General features: G+C 38.4%; 1 protein-coding gene across 3 annotated transcripts in view; it reads right to left on the bottom strand.

Annotated features, from left to right (window-relative positions):
- Nucleotides 1-19921, bottom strand: part of LOC103480661 (glucosidase 2 subunit beta-like) — a 149799-nt gene that overhangs the window by 124396 nt on the left and 5482 nt on the right. For 2 of the 3 annotated variants that reach the window (XM_081599060.1, XM_008435689.2), the window contains exons 5-9: nucleotides 19786-19903; nucleotides 12871-13000; nucleotides 9893-9919; nucleotides 6117-6183; nucleotides 2646-2724 (exon numbers count right to left, since the gene is read on the bottom strand). In XM_081599060.1, coding sequence (XP_081455186.1) covers nucleotides 2646-2724; nucleotides 6117-6183; nucleotides 9893-9919; nucleotides 12871-13000; nucleotides 19786-19903 — 421 coding nt within the window. The remainder of the gene's footprint in view (nucleotides 1-2645; nucleotides 2725-6116; nucleotides 6184-9892; nucleotides 9920-12870; nucleotides 13001-19785; nucleotides 19904-19921) is intronic. The other variant, XM_008435690.3, reaches the window with a different exon arrangement.

Here is a 19921-nt window from a genome sequence, read left to right as displayed (position 1 = left end):
GAAAGTTTGGGCCGCTTTGTTTACACGCAGACATCTTGTTAAGCGCCGCCTCGTAAAACGGGGGATCAACAAGTCTTAAGCAAAACAGACAGACACATTCCCGCACAAAAACAGCTTGAGGAAAAAGTAATTTTTTTTTTTTTTATTTTTTTTTTAAATCACCACTGGGAAGCCGCGCTCGTCCTGTTCAGAACTGAAATGAGTGTGAAGGAAATCCACGTGTACAAGCAGAGAGAGACAACACTCAAAATGGAGTACCCAGACAGAAAGTTTACCAAAATAAAAATAATATAATAACAATAATAATAATAATAATAATAATAATAATAATAAATACATGGCATACATATAGCAGCTTGCAATTTTCCCCTCACTCCCACTTAAAACCTCCCTGGGGCTCTAAAAATGACCAGGTAAACAAATCCACCGCTAAAGCTACATTTTCTACAACCACTTCTAATCCTTCATCAAGGCTGCTGGATAATCATGCCATTAGAGAATCAGCTCAGAATGATACTTCAGTTTTGATTTTGTTTTTTTCTTTAAAAAAAAAAAAGAAGGACAAACTGTATTTTAAAAGTGAGCAGACAGGTAAAACCTCTATTCACGTTTGTTTACCAAATGCTGCTTTTATTAGGCTTTGGGTCAATTCTACCCTTCGCCAATTTCTACCCATGAGTTATAAAAGTTAGATATAAAATACATAAAAGTTAGAAACCAGATATTTGACTGCTTAGGTCATTTAGGATAACTAAAATGTCTTGTTTGCTAAATGTTAGAATAATGAGATTTTTTTTTGTTGCTATCTTTAACTTTGCAAGTCCACCAACTTCTCATTTGTGTTGGGTTGAATTGTCCGTTAAAATGTGTAGCACGGTTCAAAGGTTTTGGGTTTCCTTCCACAAGCTTCACACAACAGTTTGCTAGAATACCGGCCCAGTCCAACAGAACGGAGTCGGATCTGTAGGCCGCTTTACTCCCTTTTCAACCTGGACCATATATTTTTGTGAGACTCAGATCAGGGAATTGCGATGGCCACTCCAAAACATCGACTTCGTTTTGTTACTAGTAGCATCACTTGATAGGAATTGTTGATCATGTAAGATGTAGCATAATGTTCACTCCTCATTATGTTATTTATAACGTAGCAACCACACATGATCGGGCCCACACCACAAACAAAGTTAGTAACCAAAACAAGTTATTTTCACGGTTGGGATGGAGTTCTCATTTTTGCAAGTTTCCAACCTTTTTCCTTCAAATATAACAGCAGCCATCATGGTCAAACACACACATTTTAGTTTCATCAGTCCTCAGCACATGTCTCCAAAAATGAAGGTATTGTTCCTCGCCGAGATCCTATTCTTCTGATGTCAATGCAGGACACATTTCACTGTTGGCAATGACACCCGAATCGCATTCAGCAGCATCTTAAATGTCTTTTGTTTTTGTTCTAGTGCCTATTAACAGTTTCCACACCAAAACACGTTATTTTCTGGAACACAGCAGAGCCATGTTCCTGTCACGTATCATGACCAGACATTTCCATGCTGTTTGTACCGGCCTGTAATTGTTGGCAGAGTTGAACGCGGCACCTTCAGCTGAACTCAAAGTTTACCGAAGCATTAATCAGACCAGTAGAGGTCAACAATTCTCCTCTGGATATTTTCCCCGACTTCATTTGATTTCCCATAATGTCCCAAAAGGAAGCCGTCTGCTAAAGTTCTTCCTCTCTGTTATTCTGACGTAAAGCAACCTGTCAGGTGTTACCAAAGACATAACATCACTGGCTTTCCCAAACTGTTCGAAGGCTTAATGTTATTTTCTGTAAACCTACGAGTTCGAAGAAGGTAATAGAAAAAATCTGCAATATTAATTAGGTATTTAGAAAATGCAAATTATGTTATCATTACTTACAGATCTAAAACAAAAAAAGTTTAGTCTGATTTAATACCTGATTTAAGACCTTAATCGCAAAAAAAGGACGACTTCTCTATATTTGTGTCATATTGTAATAGGCTCCCTAACTCATAGAGGTTGTCTCGCACTTGAAATTGCCTCGAGTCATTGTTTGTGCTTTTTGTGAATTTAATTTACATCTGGTTGGTAAATAGATAGTATTTTAATTTTTAAAGACAAATATATTTTCATTGGCCAATATAAGAAATCACTAGTTAATTTAATCAAAAGTAAATACACAAATCACCATCAGTGCCAGCTCTTGCTTATGTAATATCATCATTAAAATAAGTAAGGCCTTGCAGACTCAAGTGCTGTATGCTTGGAGACAAATCAGTGGCAATAGGGAAGACTCTATAAATACTCAGAAATATTGTCATTTTACTTCGGTTTTATTGCTGCCAAACTGTTTTTCACTGGGTTTACATGGTAACAGATACTTATTTTCCTTGTAACCGGCACAAAAATGACTTAAATGTTGCATAAACTGCAGTGAAAAAATGATTAAGTTAATTTTGTTATCTAAAATGTCTAAAGGTGGCGGAAGGAGGGCGGGAGCTTTCAAATAAAATTAAAAGAAAGTGCAACCTAAATTTAAAACAACCTACGAAAACTTTAACCACAAAGTGAAGCCTGCATAAAAAACCTTGACAAAACTGTGTTATTGAATTTTAAAAATATCTCACCAGTGCCTCATCCTCGGAGAGAACCCTCGTCTCATCATGGACAAGCACCACTTTAGCCTTGACTTCATCCAACGATATACTGAGGGGTTGAAAAATGTATCATATTAGTATTCCATTGAACAGTTTGGTTGATTTCACCAATATGTGTTGAACATTCCTAGGTACAGTTATACTGAAAAAAAGAAGACATGTCCTCACTTTTAAACTGCAAAACCAGAGTTGGCAATTAACTAAGTGCAGATTAACACTTAAAAATACAAATTTCTTAAAGTTCAATTAACCTATTTACAGCTAATATTGAGAATGTAGCACACTGTTCATACCTTTGTCCTGATTTCACAATACAATGCACTACACTGTAAAGTCGCACACACACACCTACATACCAACTATTTTTCCCACGACACTAAACTCTTGTCATTAACCATTTTTCCATGCTTGTGTCTTCCTTCCAGAGGTTGCAGCCAAACTGCCCCCTCTGAGCTCAGATAATGACTGCATAGCCAGAATCAATCCCCGGAGCGCGTCAACTAAGGCAGGCAAACATACAAAGCGAATAGTCTGCTCAGCCTACAGAAGATCAATGCTCAGGGTGAGTGCTGGAGAGAAACAATGCCTTTCACCATTGTGAGGACGGCACACAGGCTGCAGAACAACGGGTCTGTAAATCCTGTGTGAAGTAAATTGGCTTCGGCTCCAATCACGCAGGGCATTTGCACGTATATATAGACCACTGCAGCATAAAAGCAGGTGTTTTGTGATGTGCACCCCTTTTCGGAGGCTTCTCTATGGAAGTCGGTAATGAATATTACGGAGCTCGCAGATGCAGGCAGTGATAAATCCATGCAGAGGGGGTAGAGGATAAAAAGCACATCCTGTTCGTGGGCCTTTGGGAGGCTCCATCATGGTTCATTTCCTGAAGCAGTTGGTAGACTCTATTTATAGGCCAGCATACTAGTACCAGTTAATCCTGCACTGGGCTGCCAACTGCCTGCCAGCTGGCACAGTGGGTTGTGCCTGTGTGTGCTGCATGGAAAGGTTCTGGGATGAAACGATTGTGAGGCCTACATTCGTGACCAACGAGTCTTTACCCCCTCATTTAGGGATTTTACGTCTCAAAGTTGGTTTTGAGACTCAAATTTCCAGAGTTCTCAGCCATATTAGGCCAGTTTGAAAAGATAAACAGTTCAATGATTAAACTGACAGAATCATGGACGTACAAATGGCAGTGTTGATATTCAAGACTTGTTTGGACTATATTTTTTGCATGCCTTTTCAAACCTGGAAAATAAGTACAACATTCTCGTACTTTTCTAAAACTGTCCAGAATGCATAGAGTCCTTGCCAAAATGGTCAAGTGGTTTAAAAGGATATATATATATATATATTTATTATTATTTTATGTAAGGTTCTGTGGAGATGTTATGAGTTGGCACCCTATACCTGTAGTAAAATTCTTTCATGACAAATTTTTAATTATTATTTTATTTAGGAATTTCAGGCAGTACAGACACGTCAATGGTTATCGGAGACTGTCAAAGTTGTAAAGATGTTTGAGTGTACCTACGATCCTTCAGACAATGAGTCAAGGACAGAGCTCATGTCATTTTCACAAATCCGACTTCATAACTTGCAAACTATCTTTTTAGGAAGTTTTCAGAAGGGGCCACTTAAAAACAACCTGATCACGATTCGAATGAAATATTTATCCAGTGTTAATTTATATCGAAATGCATTATTGATTCTAACGAGGATGTTTTGCAGAAATGTCTTAATGCGATTTAAAATGTGTTCAAAACTTTATGGAAATCAATGGCTGCGGTCTTTGTCGTGAGGCAATTATTGGAGAGTAAATGGACACGAAAATGAGATTAGTTCACAATATAAATGAGAGAATAATTATCTGTGAATCTGCATTAAGCATAATTAGCAATTCCAATGAAGCAGATTAAGAATTGAGGAACGTTTAGTTAAGTGTCATCGGGGACAAAACCAGACAAATAACTGTTTTTTTTTTTTTGTACAACATAAAAAGCATGCAGCACGCATGCTAATCGAGGAAGCAAATTGCCTGGCAACTGCAAGCATTAGGTATAATTTGTGACATTGCATTTATCAGAGAAGAATCGAAATGAGGGTTGACACTTTGAGTTGGAGAGACGTACAAGACCTAAGCAGTAATGAAGTGGATAAAAACACAATCTCTACTTATTCAGATCAACATCAATGCATGTGGTGCATAACGATGGTCAGTTCACAAAGTCCACCAACTGACAGCTTAGTAATGTGTGTGCTTAAACACAGCTCAGAGAGAGAGACTCAAGAATTCAGACAGAGGGAGATTGAGTGGATAAAGGGGTTCTGAGCTGTGAACAGAGGCCAGAGAGGCAGAATAACATCCAACTGCAAGAATGCACAAATGGGCATATTTTTCTTACATAGGAATTGCTGCATGAGGAGATTGTTTCTACATGCATATGTTTTATTGCACACATGGTTTACTATTCCAAGTCTTTCTGTATGCTTAAGCACTATTATTATTATTTTTTTTTTTTTTACATGCATGTTCCTTGTAAAGTGAGGAACATGAGGGTCTGGACTGCTGTGAAGAGAAACCGTGTAGAGGACTGTCAAGGTAAATTTTAAGAAGGCCTTTGCCGTGAAATCATGAACACTTACTGTAACTGAATGCTTTATTTGTAGCTTTTGTGACCCTTCTGGATGAGTGATTAATGCGCTTTTAGTGTAATTTTGGTCGGCCAGCCACTCTGAGGAAGTTTCTCACTGGTGTTCTAATGTAAGAAAGCCCTAGATATGGAGATGCGACAGTTTCTAGACTAATCCTTCACAATAACCTTACTTCTCATTAATTCTTAAATGCATTTAGATTACATTGCTTTTTGAGATCTTTTAGCCAACGTTAGGTTGTCACGTGGGTTCGTCCGTTTAGGTGACTTATTATTTTGCGACTCTATAGGTCAAATGGTAAGTAAAACTGTTAAATTTACTCTACTAAAACATGAGGTCAAACACATTTAATTCATAATTTAACAAGACGTGCACTGTTTAAAAACAAAAAACAGAAACTAAAAACGTTTTTTGCTAGCCATGTCATAAAGATGCAAGATCCACTATAGGAAAAAGAAAAAAAAAAGTATAGCTTGAAAAGCAAAAAAGTATCCCAACTGAATTTTAGTGAAACATAAAAATTGATTTGTATGAAACAGGTTTCTGTCCAGGTAGTTAATAGGATACATTATCAGCATACCGTCTAATTTATTTAATCAACACAAAAAGTAGGATGTGTAGGATACATAGAGTTCAAAACGATAAAGATTTAATAGAAGAAGATTACAGTGCCTCAGAGATGGCTGGTGGACGACAGCCTTGGCAAAGAGCAGCGGCCCTACATCAAATTTGTTTCCAGGCTTTTAAAACCTTTGGACTCTCTTTGATTAGCATATAACTCACCTGCCATCTTTATTGCTGTCCAGTAGTTGGAAAAGGTGTGATACAGTGCTATTCTGATGCCTAAAACCTGCAAAGGAAAATTATATATTAGAAGCTTTACAGAGCAGGCAGCTGATAATAATATTTAAGAAACAACTTTTCATTATTTTTAACCACAAATTGCTGATAATTGTATTCATCAGTCCCAATAAAAACCTTGAAGCATGAACATAAAAGGAAAAAAAAAGAAAGAAGTGAACTAAAAAGTATGAGCAGCAAGGATAGAGAGAGGGAAAAAAATCAGGCAATGAGTCAGTCATGCTGTGCAGGAACATTTGCTTTCCCTGTAGGGAAAAAAAAAAAGCGCGTCAGAGTCCAGAATGCAATCAGGAGGCTTTGTGCTGCAACGGCTGCTATGACAGTGATTTCCCTCTTCTCCTCTGTTCACATTCACAGGCAAATGAAAAGGAGACGCAAAAAGAAACTTCCTGAACCCTCTTATCCGTAGAGCATGTGACCCCAGCCGATTCAGTTTTGTGAATCGCACTCACTGCAGAGGAAGGCGAGGAGGAAGTTCTCTGGCGTTTGGTGCCGAGCATCTCCAGAATCATTTGCAGAACAGAAAAGGTAAAAGGGGCAAACTGATTGGCCCCTATGTCTGGGGAAAAGCACTTTACATAATGCTAATTGCACATCCGCGGCAATTACCTTTCCGTACTAATTACGGAAAAGCTAATTGTGAAATTAGCATTTCTTTTCCTCACCGTGTACGGAGCAAAGAGCTTATGCAGAATGTGTGCAAAAAATAGTAATAAAATAAAATAAAAAATGTAAGAGTTACAAGTTTTATGAATCTTGCTCTGGTAAAACTAACATTGATGAGGCAACTTGCCGCTTTTTTTTTTTTTTTTTTTTTTTACAGAAAAACCAGTCCATTTATTTGCTACAAGCAGGAAAAGTTTTTTTTCTTTTTCTTTTTTTTTTAACAAAAAATAGTCAGTTCATCCAAAATGGCACAGTAAGAGATCATGTTTTTCCAGTTTTATCTTTGTTGTTCCCAGCCGAACCAAACCGTTTCCTTTCTCCCCAATTGATCAAATTCAACTTCAAGATCTTTCAGTCAACAGCCTTTTTGCTTCAGTTTCACTCATAAAAAAATTACATCTGGACCAGCACTACTGTGGTTACCAGTGTCACTTTCCTGGGGGCAGGGGGGGCCCTTTTGCTGAGCCGTTGCTGCCAGTAACTACATGTTCTCTCTTTAAAGATCAGTGGTGTCCAAACTTCTGCCAAGATTACGAAGTTAAAACTAACCAGGAACCATGCTTTATATCTATATCTCTCTCTATACACATACATATATATATATATATATATATATATATATATATATATATATATATATATATAGATAGATATGTAATTATTTTAGTTTATCAGGTCAGAAGTAAATTAAACACGAAATCTTTCAATAAAGCAAAGTATAAAAGAGCAAACTATTAAAAATGGGTCTCACACTCGTACAACAATAAAAAAGGTGCAGAGTTTTTATTTTTTTCTATGTTGTTGGTCTACAAAATGTTTTTAGTCCATCTCCAGCAGTAAAAACAAGAACCATCTTTGAAAACCAGTGTTGAATTACGGCAAAGCTGTGTCCAATTTTGTTTTTGAGTAAAATGCAGCAGGGTGATTGTGGCCCTTCATCCAGTCTCTTTTCCTGGATCAAACTTCAGAAAATAAAAATAAAAATTGCTGCCACTAATTATATGCAGCATACTGACTTTCATCTACTAGATTGTACTAAGGGATGAAAAGGTTCTCTGTTTGGCTTCGTCTTTCCTTTTAGAAGAGAAATAGACATAATTGTGTAACAACCAGGATCAAACTTTAAAATTCAATTGATGTTAATGATATATTTTGATCCATATATTTGTTGTGATTTCCTTGGTAAGAGAACCAAGATTATATTTGTTGTAAACCAGTGAACCAATTTCCAGTTTTAGTCTGGTGCAGACGCCCCTTTCTCCTTTGTAAGGTCATATTCAGCTTATAGTTAGATTGTGTTTGGTTATCTTGAAACTATCTCTATAGTTACGCTCCTATTAGCTTGGGCTGCTGGAGGACATTTGGGCCGTTTGTCCTTACTGCTCTTCTTTTTCCAATTATTCTCCATTTAAACATTATCTCCAGTTATTGCTGCAAAAAAACTTTATCTCTTAGGTTTTTTTTAATCTCCACAGAACCTCCACTGGGCCCAGCGTTTCTGTATTAAGCTGGGTCAACTTCATGGAAAAGGGCATCAGCTGAGCTATTGCTGCCATCAGCTATGTTAACCTCTTTTCTTTTTTTTTTATCCCAAAGATTTTACTACTAGCTCAGTGCTCATCAGTTGTGTTGTGATTCTCTTCTAGACAAAAAAAAAACAAAAAAAAACTAAGTGTTACTGCTGGTATTAAGTCTGTGCAGTAGGGTTGGGGATGTGTGCTTTATAATCAATTTGTATCTGGATTAACTGCCTGTGATCCAGTGCATTAAAAATACATGACCACAAAACACTGATGTCATATAATTTGAATCACCACTCAATCTCCAATCACCTGGGCTTCTTTACAGAGAACATCGTACGTATAGCATCGTATGCTCAACTGATTTTGATTCAAGCTTAATGTACTTTGGAGTAAATTAGATAGATTGGGTGGGAATCAAAGTCCCAAGTGCCCTCAGAAGACACTTGTTGTCATTTAGCTTGATATCAATTAACCTAGCTAAAATGAGTCGGAAAAATCTGGGATGGGATTTAAAACATGTAAGATTTTGCAGAACATCTTGACCTGAAACAATATGGCTCCTCGGTTTCTGCGACTCTAATCTCGAGTCTACTCAACAACAGGTAAAGGGGGGAAAAAACTACACTTGATAATATTATCCCTCAACACACACAGCATCTGCAAGATTAGTGGCCCGTTCTTTATTTGAATTGCTCTCCGTTTGCAACCCAACGCTCGATATTTTCGACCCGTGCTCCGGTCGCCGTCTTGTAAAAAAAATGATAGCGCAGAGAAGGGAGCGAGATGGTCTCATTCCTCTCTTAACTGCAAAGTTGTGGCTATGAAAAACAACTATAAGGAGGATAGATGAAGAAGTGGGGGAGAGGAGTGCAGCGGAAAACAAGAATGATGGAGAAGCATCTGGTGGAGGAGGGGGCAGGTGAAAGGCAAGAGGATGATAGGGGAGAAAAGAGGAAAATAAAGAAGAGTTGGAGAGTGGTGTGTGTGTGTGTGTGTGTGGGGGGGGGAAGGAGGAGGAGGAGGCGGTTGAAGACATTGGGATCTTTAGGCCAATGGCACATATAGGAGACTATGTTTACTAATGGACACCATCAGTCATCCACCCATGTTGCCCTGGTGATATCGGAGCACTCTCGTAAAATAAGAGAGACACATCGAGAACAGAGAAAATGGAACATATCAGCGGGAGTCTGCAGATCTATGGCTAGCCTACAGACAATGTTATCCACTCAGAGCTTTTTTTTTTTTCTTTGTCATTGTAGGCTATGCACTCCCGGGCAAAGAAAACACACATTTTGCTGTCTTTTATACCCTAGAAGCAATATTTGAGAGAGGAAAATTACCTCTTTCTATGGAAAAAAAAGGCAAAGAAATGGAAACAGATCAAAAGGCTGCGTGTTCTCTGCCGAGCTTTTTTACTTTACCGAAAACAGGAGACGACATAAACAAGACGAAGCCTGAAAATGAGTGTTTCAACTTAAATGTCATGTCTAGCATTGAGGGGCTTACCGCAGGAGGATGACTCAGGCCGTACATCTTATTCGGAAAACACAGTGGGAGAATAAGACAGTTGCAAATAAACAACCAAAGCAATTTGAAATTTCTTGAACAGTTTCTCATGATTGCGTTTAAACAATACGCAGTATTAGAATGGCATGCTGGCGATTATATTGCACTAACATCGCTAAATACTGCGCTGACGACATTGGCTGCGATAAAATGTAAGTTCATAAATACATTGTCGGAGTGCAGCCAACGTGTGACGGAACTTAAGTTCCATAAATACAACAATTAAAAAAATAATAACAATAATAATGAAACACTGCAAATACACGATTGATCTAAATGCCTGTACTGCCTGCAATTGAAAAGGTTAGATTGCTGTTCTGTCAGCTCAAATACCCCCGGCTCTCCATTGTTCCATTTTTTTTTTTTTCCAATGTACCGCACACATCACGCTGCAAGAAACTAATTTTCTTCGAGGGTACAAATAACCTGGTCCTTTCAAACATCTCAATAACTGCACACGAAGCCCTGGAGAGAAGTCTGATCGACAGCAGCGGCAAAACCACAGAGTGTTTAGCTCGACTTGCACTCTCAGCTGCTTGTTCGTCTGGCTTTTCATTCCCATTTTGACGCAGGCTATTACGGTCATAAAGAGGAAGACAACACGTTCGCGGAACAATCCGTGTTCTGACATTCCCGTATAGAACCGTAGGTGTATTTGCGGGCAACTGTTTTGTATGGGCTGTATAGAAAAGTGCTGTGTGACAAAAAGACAAATGAGATATAGAGTAGGGCTTTTTTGCTTTTTGCAACTTTGCAAGATCGAAAGAGTTTTGTGGAGCCTCTAAGACTGATCCAACATAATTAAAACTTGCAATAACTTTCTTCTCTTTACGGCAATAAAGCTACTCTTAAACGTTGCCTTGAGCTACTGCGATGCATATTTTCTTCTTAGCTGGCTCCAAAAAGATTCTCAGGGACATGTAATTTGTTTATTTTTCTTTCAAATTACAGATAAAAACAACATCCCGAGCATTGTAAATTTAAAAGCTTACTTTATCTGCACAGTCTCTACCAGAAAGAAAGTATGCATTGTAGCATAGGCAGTAAAGAGCTTTTGTTTAACTACAGGCAGAAGGTTAGAGTAATACACATGGTTTAATCTTGAGGGGAATAAATGCTTTCGCTGGCTAAAACTTGCTCTTCTCTTCCTACCAGCTATTAACATTAATGTCTGATTCGGAGTAGTGTTTGCTCTTTGCGTCGGTGTACGTTCTAATTGAAATGTAAGTTTACAGGCAAAAATCTGTTGCGCTCTTAGTGCAACTAAACCGTTTATGAACAGATGATTTCTATTTGGGATATAACAAAACATTTGACTCACAAGAAGACATGACACACAGTTTTGCATCCTCAAGAACAAGAAGATCGCTTGTAGTTTTACTGGGAAAACTTTGATTTTATGGTACGGCATAATCCACAGTCGCTTGATGTTACCTTTTCTTTTAATCTCTTCCTTTCACACAGTCACATCTGATTTAACGCTGCCTGGTTTTTTTTTATCAGTCATTAATGAACATTTACAGCTGAGTAGCTTGCAAAATCATACCAAGTAATTTTCTAAAACAAAAGAAACAAACAAACAAAACAAAAAAAAACACAAGTCTGAACTACCAACCCTCACCTCTCAAACAGTCGTATAGTTTATATTTGGCAGCTCATGAACTGAATGCAAATAAAAGAGTAAAACTGACCAACCTGGTGCTTAGGCAATCATCAACCTTGTAAATATAAATATGACTGAGGATATGGGCAAAATATGCAGCACTATGACTGACAGTGCCTATATTAGCTTACATAACACCAGAACCAAAAATAGCAGCAAAAATTGAGATCTGGACTGGAAAAGCATCGGTATCCGCAGGTTATTTCATTCAGATTTTGGGATCGTGATAAGAAATGAATACAAATAAACTGGAAGCTTTTCTAGTAGAAAAACACATTTGACATTAGAAATCTCTGTTAATCCTCCAGACTGATGGGCAACTCGAACAAGACAAGCCATCTCGAGAGACAGAAATTAAAACTGATGCTTGTTACACCCTGAAGATGAGCCCTGATGGAGGTAAAGGATGACAGACTCAGGAACGATGTGTTGGGGGGCGGGGGAGGGTGTCATGGTCAGGAAAGGTCAGCCTGCACAGTGGGAAGCATGATGGATGTGCGCTGCCCAAAGGAACCGACGATATAATGAGCATGCTTTGCACTCAAAACTTCTTTAGATCAGAAAATAAGCTGCCAATAGAGCATGACAGAGACTTCCAATCTATTCTATTTTTCCCTGAAGGTTTTCTGACATGCTGAAATGAAAACAGAAGGATACAGGATTGTTCTCCAATTTATGTTGAAAAGTCCATGCTCTAAATGGTACGAGTATGAATCTTGCGCATTTCTGCCTCTGAGATCTAAAAACCGGAGACTGAATGCGTCCTCTGCCCACATTTAATGAGTGTAAATCTTTCATTTCATGAGATGATAGAACCCAGTTCCCGTCCTCACAACTTTCTGTACCAACACACGCGCAAGTCAGAGCGTCGCTTAAATGCCAAACCGGCTTGTGCTCGCAGCGATAAGGGATTTTTCCCTGTGACTCATATGCAACGTCTCTCTGAAGGTTTGAGGAACGTAAAAAAGGAGAGCGGAGGGAATACGGTTTGCAGCTGCTCAGCAATCTTTCTCCAAGTCAATTAATTTCCACTGCAGAGGAATCTGCACTTAACCTTTCCATGCCCCCCCCCCCTCTCTGATGTTGAACAACCTGAGCTGCTCAGCCTATTTACTGTTGCTCCAGTAAGGCTGGAGCAGACATGAAATGGAAGCTGCCCTGTAGCCAAAACGACGACCCAACTGTGTAAACTGGAACAACTCCGCGAAATGAGCAAACGTCTTGAAGTGGGTCCTAAATATAGACGGAGCCTTACCTCTATCCCCGGCTTTCAAAGCCTTTAATGTTTGCTCTTTGAGTCGGTCAGCTTCATGTTTCCTCTTTCGGTGCTCCTCTAATTTGATCTGCAGATCTTCGGCGGCCCGCTGAAGCTCTCTGAGCTGCGCCTGCAGAGAGACAACGGGGCAAACGTGATTACACCCAACCTTCATTGTTACAATTTAAGCGCTTTGTGATTTCTGCATTCCTGTGCCAGAACAGTAAGGCTCCTCGCCAACACGAACAGCCCTTTAGTCATACTATATTTTGGGTCAACAGCATAAAACTGGAGCAGGCAGCGCCGTGCATTCTGCATGCAAGCCTTAAACTTTCCTAATGGAGTAGGCATGTGGGTAATGGCCATTTTCCTTGTACTTTTCCACTCATCCTGTGCTCCTTCCGGTGCATTTATCAGAACAGGAGATTGATTCACAGCCGATATACTCAGACCGCAGAGCTAATTTTTCAGACTGAATGAGGTCGTTCAAAATGGGATCCCTTGTAAGCTGTTTACGAGACACACACACACACACACACACACACACACACACACACACACACACACTGCACCTACATGGAATCCATATTCTCCCTATTTTAAGTTATTTCCCATTCATGTTCCGTGTTCAAAGAAAGCAGTTCAATCAAACCTCAAAGATATTTATTTCTCCCTATTTTTGTGGCACATATAGGTTTGCTTTTGTCCTTAGTCTCAAAGTCTGAATATGAAAAAAAAAAGCATTGGTTTGGAAATGAATCCAACTGCACTCTTTAAAGTGCCTTGGTCCTTTTACTTTTTCATATTTTGCATTTCTAGCATCACAAACTTCAGGGTCTTTCATTGTGATTTAATGTAATAGACCATCAAAGTAGTGAATTATTGTGAAGTTAAAAATTAAAACCTGCCCGTTTTCTGTCAATTTCACAATTATTTTCTACTTCGCATTGGGTCAGTCGAATAACATCTGACCAAAATGTTCATAGAAATTTCAAAGCGTTGGAGAGCAAGATGTCTGGTTTGGGAACCTCAAAGTCTAAAATTGGTTTTGTGCAGATGAAGTGGCTCTTAAAGGCGTCCTGCTCCCTCTTAGTCAGGGGTCAGTGGCTATTTCAAGTTGAGGAGTCCAGGCATTTTGACATCTTGCTTGTGAGTGAGGGAGGGTCAAAGTAAGAGATGAATGGGGCTTTGATAACCACCCGTCCAAAAGATATAAAGCTAAGAAAACAAAAATAAGTTGAACCTAAATTCTTTGGTTTGTGCTCTATAAACTGGTGATTATTTTCAACTGTGCTACAACCTCTTTTCTCCTCGCATTAGTTTGCATTTATATCTACATCCAACTCCTAACCACAAAGTCTGTTTAATTGCCAGAAACATATTCGACGGTGGCCGTTTGTGCATCATGGACTCATTAAATCAGCTCCGTCAGACTGACAGCTGATAACACCCAAGCAAAACCTATCATCACACTCTGTAACGGAGCAATTTGCATCAAAGAGGACCGGCTTCCTTTGTGCAAACGCGTGTCCGTGAGTGTGTTTGTGTGTCGACTCTGCCTTCCATTCTCTCCTCAGAGACGCTGGTGATGCACTGATGGATTCTGGGGGTTTCAGCCAGGGATGACTACCTTTCTAGGCCACGCCGTTTGCTTGGGTACCTTCAGTCTGCAGCAGTGATTTATGGGCTCTATTACCAGAGCACAAGAAAATTTCTACTTGTGAGGAAAACGACTAAAATGTTAGAGATTCCACACAAAAAAAAACACACAAAAAAAATTCTAATAAGAGTTAGATTCCTAAAGCTTTGCACAGTAAGTAATCTTATTGAAAAGCCAAATATTTGCTAAAACATAAAAATAATCTGCCCTTTTCTCTGGAACTTTGAGGAGTTCCGAAAACAAATCAGAGCTAGCAATTTATCCCCATCATATTTCATGCTTGAAGATGTTCAGCTTGGAATGTACAAATGTCCTCAAAAACTTACTATACAAACATGTCAGCTTGTATTTATTTATAGCTTGTGTACAAATATTGAATGGAATTTTGGAAAAGGTTTTGAAAGCAGAAGATTTGTCTTTCAGCCTCGAGCCCACAGCAGCAGGAGTTCATATTTGAGTCATTGTATTGTATAAGGTTCCCAACACCACAGCCTTGAGCTCACCCTGCCATGTCAAGAGAGACGATGATCACAAAGGGTGGAAATGCTGGAAGCACTGGGTGACACTTTAGCCCCGATCTGCCATTCAGCTGGCAGAAAGAAGGGAACATTCTTCCCTTCTTTCATGCATTTCTTCCCATGCATGTTGGGAAGAAATAAAAACAAAGCAAAAAACTTCAGTTGACAAAAGAAAAAAAATACAAAAATCCAAGATTGTGACTGGTTAATGTGGCAGGAAAACGCTTTATTCAATCAAATCCCCTTTGTTGAGCAAGTCTTTTTTTCTCCTCAATGTTTCATTACAAGCCAATGTTTAGAGCAAGAGATTTCTGAAATGCTCTTATAAAAAAAAAAAAAAAGCTGTTGGGTGAAGTGTTTAAAAATGCCTTGAAACTAGGAGATTTCTAAACAGCGAATTTTAATGCAAAAGGATCGAGGGCAGCCCCGACAAAGTCACAGAGCTGTAAAATGAGCTGCAGCGACGACGAGTCCTTCAGTGTCCATAGAACGTATTCTAACGTGGCTGGGTCTGAAAGCCGGCCAACGCTTTGTACTGTTAATTTCAACAGTTATGTAAAAGATGTAAAAAGGAAACAAATAGAAAAAGAAAGTTAAATCCTCAAACTGTAGCAGACAATTTTACGTTTACACTCAGACAACCGATAAACATCGTTTTGATAATCCTAAACGGCAATGATGCATTGAATACTGGTGCATCTCTCAAATAAAAAACAACAATGTTCCTCTATAGTTAAAAAATGTGAAACTTGCATAGATTTATTAGACACAGAGATATTTCAAGTGCCAAGTTCTGTTAATTTTGCTGATTATTGCTCACAGCAAATAAACCTAAAAATTACATAAGACCAACAAATATTTTTGTACAGATTTTTCAGCTGAAAGGGATGTTCTTGTACTTGACAGTAGATATACTCAGTCGTTGATTTGTGCTTCTTCTGCTTGAATCACTGCGTCGCTGCAGTGAGATGGTCAGCTTGTGGCTCTGCTGAGACGCCCAGGTTTCTTTAAGAGCTGCCTTAATCATGTCTGCGTGGTTGGCTGTTGTGTGTTTAGCCTTCTTATTAACAGCACTTTAAAGATCCTCTATGGGATTCTGCCCAATCAAGCACAGCTATACAATTGTCTTTTAAACAAAGTCTTTGTACTCCTGGTGGTTCGGCAAATCCTTAGTCCTGCTGGACAAACGTTGAACCTCACTTTTGGACTCCGTGTCTCGCTGTTCTTCATTCGGTCTCTGGAACCATGAAATATGGACTAAATGCAAAACCTTACTTTCAGTTGACAAGAGAGACTTTTAGCAACGAGCAACAGTCCAGCTTTATCTCCTCTTAGCTCAAGAAAAGTGATTCTGACATCATCACTCCTTGAAGCATGAGCTACACCTGGTGTATGCGTCTCGTTAATCTCCTCCCTGAACTCATGGACCTTTTTCAACCACACATTTTTCTTCTCTACGACTTTCCAATAATATGCCGAAATGCAGCAGAGTGTGACCAGCCAGCTACTGATAGAAAGACATAAATGGAAACAAGTGATCGGACATAATGTTAGGGATGCACACATATGAACATCAGATATCAATATCTGATTTGTAATACTGCTATTATGACCCATAAGCTTCCCATCATCCTTTGCCATATCACTATCACATCTCCTCCAATTGCCCCCTGCAAACAAAGAGCAACAAGACGGAAACAAATATCGACTTTTAATATCGACCCAGATTTATTCATCGGACCGATACCGATGTGTTAAAAAAAAGACTAAAATTGGCCAATATCAATGTTAGTGTCACTATATTATGCATCCCTACAAAATGTACTACATTATACTGAGAGAAAAAATTATACTTAGGACAACATCATAAATTTAGAGAGAAACAAACAGCCTATCATAAAGCTGACAACACTTGGCAGACAACCAAAAAAATTATTAAAAAATTATTAGCCACTTAGTTGTTAAACTGCAGAAAAGAACATCTTTCCAACCCCAAATACACAGCTGAAAATAGTTGATAAACACACCAAAAACTAAACTGAATGTGTTGTAGATTTAAAAAAATAAATAAAAAACTTTTGTTATTAATTATATAACATCAAATTATCAGAGAAATTGTAACATATAAAATTTCCACACAGTATAGGATAGATTTCATAAAGGCCTATGAATCCAAAAGGTTTGGTAGAGCTAGCTCCTGTTATTTACTGGAAGCATGTGTGCAACAGTCTTGTGTCATTTACTTTCATCAAGTAAATATGAGATTATTGTCACAATATGCTTACATCCAGTTGCTCATCAAGGTGACTATCGATATTTGACATTTTTGTGAGAAAAAGAAACCAAAAACAAAACCATACTGTTTCTCTCAAAATATCAGTAGTGATAAAATTTTTGAATAGGCAAGTTTGTCATGTTGCTGTTTTTCACACCTGTGCATAAACCTGTTTTATTGATGTAGAGTGATGAGGTCTTAGAGACAAAGTTGTGAAAACCGCATTGGAGCGTGCATCGTTTCATCGAACAGTCTATAATGAGAAGAAGCCACGATCTATAACACGCACGAGACAATGACAAAAAAACAAAAAAAACAGTATTCAAGCAAGAAAGAATAACCTCCAGAAAAAAAAAAGAAAAAAGAAAAGTAAGGTTTGTGTTATCAACTGGCTCTGACTGTACAACAGGCGTATGTAGCAGCAGGTGCTGTGAACATGCATACTAAAACAGCACAGCAGAGCACAAGCTGCTCACTCCGAAGCGAAATCCTCCGGATCCAGCACATCTGAAACAAAATTAACCTCGACGTCCCTTGTTCCTCGAGCGTGTTAGCCAGCTAGCCAGGTGATAACAGTGCAGTTGCAATGTGGCGATGCACGCTAGTGAGGGGAAAAGTTAATTCGATGTGCAGACGATAACAACAACAAACAGAATCTTCACAAGGATGCAGCAAGTTAAGAGCAGACTGCACATTTTTACCATTTTAGACGACACTTCTTTTCTTTGCCCCCTTTGTCATTGTATTGCTACTGTGAAAATGTGCACAAACTTACCGGTTTCAAATTAAGATGCTAAAATTAGGGAGGGAAATGCAAATTTTGTCCTCATTATATTATGTTTTGACTTAACACCGTGCTTCGGGGAACATATCTGATATTTTTTCGCAGGTTGATTTTAAACTTCATTTGCATCTCTCTCATTGGCTAAATTAAGCATCATCGTTAAATTTGATGCATTTTCTCCATGTGCAATTCAAGTAAGCTAACATATCAAAATGCACCTATAAGAATTCAGTGACCAATTTCCACTCTCCCATTTTTGCAAAGATCTGACATGGCAGTACCAATTTAGATTTCCGTTTATATACGATCATGTAGGAAGATATAAGAAGAGCATGCAAATATTTCCCTCAAGTTTTCCTATCTATGCGGTCATTACGGATCTAGAGAAGCACCATGCTCTCCCCGAGATCCAACAATACAAAACCAGGGCTTTACTATTTCAAAACAAAGAAATAATTATTTGAATGACAAGTTAACATTTTAAGTTAACCCTTAGAATCCTATAATGGTGATTAGCATTGTAAAAACAGCAGTCTATCTGTATGCTTTAGAAAATGCATATACTTATCTTAACTCAGAGATTTATAAAAGACTGAAACATTGCCAATGACAGAATTGGCCCTCTCTCTTGTGAAAGGGTACATCATCTCTTTCACATTAGAAACCCTTCTTGTTATCTACTAAAAGTTTTGCTCTCTCTCGCTTTCCAGCAGCTGTATGAACCAAAGACATTTCATAGAGTAAATGGCTTATCTGTTAATAGCTTCTTTCACCTTTTGTGCTTTCTCTATTTAACCACCTAAATGTACTTAAAAGTCAACTTACTTTAAGTATTGTTCATTATTAAAAGCACCAAAGATTGGCGCTGTCACCACAACCCAACAGCTCCTCAAAGATTCAAAGATTTATTTTAATATTACCAAAATGCTTCTTTTGGTTAGAAGCAATATTAACATTAGGAAATATGTGAAGGAAGATAAACATCAGTGCACTGGCAAGGAGTCTTTCCAGCGTACAGATATGGAGCTCAGCATTAAAAATAAATGGTCAAAATGTCACTCTGGAAAAAGGCAAAAATGCTGTTCAGCAGCTTTCAGAAAGGTGTAAATAAGTTTAAATACACCATTTATTTATTTAAATTAAATAAATAAACAAAACCTACTGACTTTGTGTCAGACATTTTTTTCCCCACATGTTTTTAGTATCTTGTAAGAGGAGCCCATCTCTCCGATAAAAGCTTTGAATGAACAAAAATTTTAATCTAAATCTGCCAGCGTATGAATAATTCTCAGAGTGGAAAACAACTGGATTTCACAACTGTTTCACATTAGCAAGTCCATCTGAAAATGGTCCAATGTTGGTAAACCGCAGCATTTTTATGCACAACATTCAAAACAAACTGCAACAAAAAGAAAACCTGGCAGTTGCAATAATCACTGCAATATCAATGTTTGTAATATCGCACTCGCAAAAAGAAAGCTCGGAGGCAGTTTTTGATCAGATATACAAAAAAAAAGAAAGAAAAGAAGCACGCTTTCAAACTCTCCAAGCCAAATGCATACTCAGCCAGTTAGAGAGACTGTGTGCTTTTGATGCCCACATTAAATGTATATTTTTATCAGCTGGTGGGGATCTTATACCACAACAAACATTTTTTTTTATTACTTTATCAAGTTACCTGTTTTTCCCTCCAGAGCAGCACCCCCTCCTCAATCAGCTGCTGCTTGAGTCTCAAACCCTCATCCAAGGTCTTCATCTGACCCTCCACGTACGCCCGCTCTTTCTGTCCCAGATTCCTAGAGGAAAAGTCAAGA

Source organism: Poecilia reticulata, chromosome 18 (genome assembly GCF_904066995.2).
Source record: "Poecilia reticulata chromosome 18, P_reticulata-male-v2, whole genome shotgun sequence".
NCBI classification, from domain to species: Eukaryota; Metazoa; Chordata; class Actinopteri; order Cyprinodontiformes; family Poeciliidae; genus Poecilia; species Poecilia reticulata.
Note: the sequence above shows the minus strand (reverse complement) of the source record. Positions and strands in the feature narration are given on the sequence as shown.